General features: G+C 37.7%; 1 protein-coding gene across 1 annotated transcript; it reads left to right on the top strand.

The window, feature by feature from the left end:
- Positions 1-3,523: 3,523 nt before the first annotated feature.
- Positions 3,524-5,930, top strand: rxfp3.2a (relaxin family peptide receptor 3.2a). The gene has a single exon (XM_084121113.1). It carries the CDS (start codon positions 4,022-4,024, stop codon positions 5,216-5,218), a length of 1,197 nt encoding a protein of 398 aa, XP_083977239.1. The 5' UTR covers positions 3,524-4,021; the 3' UTR covers positions 5,219-5,930.
- The last annotated feature ends 475 nt before the right edge of the window (positions 5,931-6,405 follow it).

The following is a 6,405-nucleotide window of genomic DNA, read 5'->3' as shown; positions in this document are numbered from 1 at the left end:
ATTAAAGCTCCCAGTCACAAGGCATTTCAATCAGGTATAAAGGTAGCAATTATACATTAGATATGCAAATATACATACAGATATTGTTTTCAATAAAAAATATATATATAATGAAAAAATAGTAAGCCTATAATTTCCGTGGAAACTGCACACTTATTTTCTTTTTTCTGATATTTCAGAATTTTTTTTTTCTTTTTTCTTATTTTCTGATATAATGTTAATTTACCGACCTATTGAAGTATTAATATCTGTTTAATACCATTGTAATACACTGACAACCAACAATCACAGCAGTAATGAGAGTCACATGATCAATCACAGCAATAATGAGAGTCACATGATCAATCAAAGCAGTTCTTCCACAAAAAAATTAATTGTAATATATACAGAAGCTGCTCAGTGTCATTCACACAAACATGAAACACCATCATGGTAACACACATGAAATTTAATAAACATTAATTTAACAACATTAAATGTAACATAAAACCCTAATGTACATAACTGATTAGAAAAAAACTAAGAAAACTGTGACGAAACATAGTTATTTCAACATAAATACATCAAATGTGAAGTGTCACGCAGGGAATTGTGGGAATGTCAATTTACATTTGTTTCACTGTAAATTACACAATGACTTGTTTGTTTTCACTTCCAAAAACTATTTTACAGTAAAATTACATTAAATGTACCATTAGATCTATCACAGTTATTTACCGACCATATATAAGGAAACTTTGTTAACCAATTAACAGTTTTTCACTGTAGCATTTTTACAGTCTTTTACTCTTAATATCACAATCATTTTTCATCCCATCAAACACAGAATGTTGGCACAACGCACCCAACCTCCGAACAACGTTTTAACAACATGGCCAAAAGGTTGCTATAACTACGTTGTGTGTTGAAGGTTGTTACAGCGTTGTCACAATGTTGACATTAAACCATGCACCGTTCAGGGCCATTGCTTAAGGTTGTCTGGACAACCACTGGACTATAGGCTACTCGTCACTGCCCTGAAGCGCGAAAATCAATCTTTTAAATTTCAACCGCCCATAGTAGTCCAGTCATTTTATGAAAAAAGGTTGAACAAATTGCAACAGAATCAAACTCAACTGATTTTGTATCCTCAATATGTCCTGAGTAAGGAAAAAAAAGTCCCGAAGAATCCCATTAGGGGAAAGTTTTGAAAAAGACCCAAATATATCCTATTCATACGCCTATTCATTCTTTTTTTTAACGTGAATAGGGTAAAATTTTTAACCTTTAGATATCACCATGAAAATTACTAAGTTGATTACTTACATCAAGACAAACAAAAATTGTATTACAAGTTTTTTTAAATTGTTTGTTAACATGGACAAACGGTGCATAATCTACTTATGTATGTGCTAATTTGCATAAATACCACAACAGATCTAAACATTGGGTATAGCCAGGTGAAAATATCTTGTTGAATCTTGTTGACATATAACAGTAATTACTTAATGTTAAGGTCTGAATGGAACCCATTTAGGCTACCCATGAGCATTAATACATAGAGGCAGGATGAAGTACTTTAGAAACCAGCCTCATCCAACTCACGTCATTACCATAACAATGTTCCTCCGCGGTCCGCATGTAACTTGTAGTTTAATGATTCAACCCCTTAAAGCTATAGTATAACTTTAAAACAAAAACAAAATTTATTTCAATTATCATATTTTTGGGATTAAAAATGATAATTGATTAGTGTGAAAATGATCAATTATCCAGTTTGATTCTTTGAGGATTCTTGTTTGGTCCCATTAGAATGATTTAAGATTGATTGTTAATCCTCATTATATATTCTATGCACATACAACATTCAAGACGAGACACTTAAACAATCCCCGACGGAATATCTCAGAATCTGCGCAGTCAAAGCCAGTTGTCCTGGAATGAACTCAATTAATGCATCAGCTGTTTTGAGGAAAAGTCGATTGACCCTCCTCCTCGAACATGATCAATCACTGCCTCACAGAGCCCAGGGCGAGTAGTTCGTTCTGGATCACAGGATTCTTCTCAAAGAGTGTTTGTGGAGAATCACTGACTGCTCTGATCTCTCTCTCTCTCTCTCTCTCTCTCTCTCTCTCTCTCTCTCTCTCTCTCTCTCTCTGATCTCTCTCTCTAACTGCATTCCCTTTGCATTGCAGTAACACTTCTGACGGGATATGAAGTCTGAATACTGACCCGTTTTTACAGGCAAAATGTCATCAAGGAAGTAAAGTTTATAAACTTAATGTTATTTAAAGATACAAATTAGTTTGCTTTTAAGTGAATTGGAAATAATTTAATTAATTTGATCAGAGCTGATGTTTTTGATCAAATGATTTCTGCTTCAAAATAAATATTTTCAGCATTTCCTATTTCCTATTTTCTATTCTCTAATAATCTTGTTGTTTTAAGAATACAGATTAAATGGTAATCAATTTATAGTTATTTTTTTCCTGTCATCAATTTAACTTCATCCTGTTAGACCCTTAATGAAACATCCTCCAAGAGACATTGTTTGAGTGGTAAAAAAGCATGATCATATCATATCAACTGAATAAATAAATAGATTTGCACCACTATTTTTTTTGTTTAGCCCTTAAACGTACTTGTATGGAAAAGCATGATGACGTTGTCTTTTCAATCGTTTCAGCAAATAATGACCTAAATATCTGTCTTTGTTTCATAAGGATTTGCTATTAAGAATATTAAGAAAAAAATGCATGTACAAGGAAAAAGGAACACATCCATTCAGGAAAGTCACCTTGTTTGACCTATAAAAGAAAATGCATTCTTAGATTATATAATTAAAAGTGCATACACAGAGACAATCTCTGTATAAATCTCCCAAGAGTGAGAAACTAAGATGTGTTCCAGTTACTGTACTTTGCTTCAGTCAGAAAAGGCTTTTGTGTTTCAACCACAAAAATTCACCCTTCATCAAGCCCACGATTCTAGTTTAGGACGATGTTAATGGCTTTGGGTTTCATTTTGTATGTGTGTCTGTCCCACTTTTTATTACAGTGAATATTTCTCAGGGTGAGATTATTTTTAAAGAACGTTTGAGTATGCACACTCTCTAAAGTCTTTGCTAAAACAAGCTATTGGCCATTTTCACTGACCATGAAAAAAAAGTCATCTGTGCACAATTAATGACAAAAAATAATAATAATAAAAAATAATTTATGCAATACAACTGTAATATGCAATATGCAAATGCAATAGGGTTTTTTTTGTGCGAGAGAAATATGCCTTAAAAATAATGATTTCAGATGTTTTTCTTAAAATATGAAACACTAAATAAGAGTAAAAAATATCAATAAAATATATTTTTTAAATGCATTGCAACATAAAATGGGTGAATATTGCAAAACATATCTGGGTCATTTTTAACCTCAATAAACAAACAAACAAATAAACGATGTTATATTTTGCTTAAAGATAAACTATTTAATTAATCATTCAAATCTAATTGTGATATTTTAATGACAAATAAGATACCATTTCCCCATCAGTTGTCATTAACATAATGCAAAAATAAATGGCATTAGAGAATCTAAATTATACATTTATAATCATAATGTAAAAAATAATCATAGACATGTTTTATGCCAACTACTCCTGTAATTTCCAACAGCTATTTGTCTTGTAATTTCATACATTTATTGATTTAGCAGATGCTTTAATCCATATACTCAATGTCTGTTAAATAATAAGTTAAATAATAATAAATAAATAAACAACAACTATATTTATGTTCTCCTTTTTAACGCTATAAGTGCCAACCTCTGCATGTGACAGTTTATCCGCTATAAAAGCGCAGTGATTCTCCACGAGCTCATTCAGGTGCGGAGAGTCAGAAGAGAGAGAGGAGCAGCACAGATTCACAGCAGTCTCTGAATCTGGGAATATTAGGATCGCATGCTGCACCTGTAGGATGACTTTTAGGGAAACATTTGTGCAGCACATGGAATGTTATAGAAATCGTATGGGTGCGTAAAGCCGTGCCATGCAGGGGAACAGCAGCGCGTTGGCAACGGGTTTAGGGTCGTGCGGTCCGGCACTGGACGAGGGCGATGCGCTATCGAACCGGACTCACCAGAACCTGTCGCTCCGATGCTGGCTCCAGCTCCTCTCCAAAGAGTCCGCGCCCGAGCTCTACGGCGACAGCTCGAGCATGGCCATGCGCGTCGTGATCGCGCTCGTCTACCTGATCGTGTGCGCGCTCGGGCTCGTCGGGAACCTGTTGGCACTTTACCTGCTCCAGTCGCGCCACAGACTCAAGCAGTCGTCCATCAACTGCTTCGTCATGAGTTTAGCGGTGACAGACCTGCAGTTCGTCCTGACCCTTCCGTTCTGGGCCGTGGACACACTTTTGGACTTCAGGTGGCCGTTTGGAAAGGTGATGTGCAAGATCATCAGCTCGGTGACCACCATGAACATGTACGCGAGCGTGTTCTTCTTGACGGCCATGAGCGTGGCGCGCTACTGCTCTCTGTCCTCTTCCCTACGGATGCAAAGTCCCAGAACGGCTTGGGCCGAGGTCAAGTGGGCCAGCTTGGGGATCTGGCTGGTGTCTGTGGTGGTCACCATCCCTCACGCGGTGTACTCGACCACGGCGCAGGTGTCCGACGACGAGCTGTGCCTCGTCCGCTTCTCGGACTCCGGTAGCTGGGACCCGCAGCTGCTGCTTGGTCTCTATCAGACCCAGAAGGTCCTTTTGGGCTTCGTGATTCCGCTGGTCATCATCTGCGTTTGTTACCTCCTCCTGTTGCGCTTCGTTCTGCGGCGGCGCGTCAGCGGCATTCCCGGCTCGGACAGCGAGAGAGGGCTGCACAAGCGCCGCTCCAAAGTCACCAAATCCGTCACTATCGTGGTTCTATCGTTCTTTCTGTGCTGGCTTCCCAACCAGGCGCTGACCGTTTGGGGAGTGCTCATCAAATTCGACCTGGTTCCGTTCAGTAACGCGTTTTACAACGCGCAGGCTTATGCGTTCCCCATCACCGTGTGCCTGGCGCACACCAACAGCTGCCTGAACCCGGTGCTGTACTGTCTGATCCGACAGGAGTACCGCTCCGGCCTCAAGAAACTGCTGTTTCGAGCCACTCCGTCCATCCGAAACCTGGCCAAACTGGTGTCCAGGAGGAAGAAGGTCGCGGAGGCTCCGCCTGGAGTTGCTGTGGTGCAGATGGAGATCGGGATGTGACTTGAGACTTGTTTGAACTTTTAAATGCATCATCGTACACCTCTGCAACGTGGATTTATCAGACATTGCTGATTTGAAATAGAATTGCATTTTCAGATATAACCATTACCAGCTATCTATCTATCTATCTATCTATCTATCTATCTATCTATCTATCTATCTATCTATCTATCTATCTATCTATCTATCTATCTATCTATATTTTATTTATTTTCATTTAATGGGTGAATTAAAGCAGATAGTGATGTAAAAGAATTAACAAGTGTCCAGCAAATGGGAACGCAAAAGCTTTTTTCTTCTTTTTTTTCAAAAGCTGAGCTTCAGGACAACTATAATTCTCTCCTATTGAGGGGGAAAAAAGGACAGAAAAATATTGACTAAACTTTTGGACCTTTACAGGAAAAAGTCACGAGGAGAGAAACTGTTTTCTAAACGATCCTTAAGCACTTTGAATAGTTCAGTCCATCTCTAAACGTTTTCATTGGATAACACAAATCCTGCTGAATGCAGTCTGAACAATCTTCACATCATCTAAACAACAACGCTGTCTTTCTGATGGAGTTTCAAAGCAATGTGTCATTTTTGAGAGAGAAAAATAACTTTTAAATGTAGGCTACTTCAGATTCATCTTCTGATAACATGAGTCAATTGTAATAGTTCACTTTACTGACTTGTAAAATGGGTCATTGTGAATAAAAACGTTTCAAGCATATCCATTTTTGGTTGATTATTCCCTTTTGTTCAAATGATAAAGTCAATGAAATTGAGGAAAATTGGAGTTTGTTATTGGAGGTGCAAAATTGGTCAGGTAGGCTACTCTAAAAATGTGCCATATTTACGCTGTCTGAATCGATCCCTATCCCCTATAATGCACTATGCGCCATCCACCATGTAGAAAATAGAAAATGTGTGAACAAGTGACCTTTCAGCCGCAGCTTCAGCGTCTATTTATAATGTAGGGGGCGGAGCTTCAGATTCTAGAGAGCATTTGATTGGACAGAAAATATAATGAGAAACTGAAGAGTGATGTCTTCAAAATCACTGATACATATTGGCGGAAGTGAGAGACTGTAAGTTTTGAATGCTTATATCTTAATTCTAAATGTGAATTTTTCATTGTTTTGGAGCACACTAGCTTATAGATAACAACAGTAAGAACACAGTCATACTTAAAAACTTCAGTTTTT

Source organism: Abramis brama (genome assembly GCF_963993115.1).
Source record: "Abramis brama genome assembly, chromosome: 7".
In the NCBI taxonomy this organism is placed as follows: Eukaryota; Metazoa; Chordata; class Actinopteri; order Cypriniformes; family Leuciscidae; genus Abramis; species Abramis brama.
This window is presented reverse-complemented; position numbering and strand designations above follow the sequence as displayed.

Bases quoted from the DNA above. Each gene is read 5' to 3' on its own strand.
- rxfp3.2a (XM_084121113.1), top strand. From the start codon at position 4,022: ATGCAGGGGAACAGCAGCGCGTTGGCAACGGGTTTAGGGTCGTGCGGT.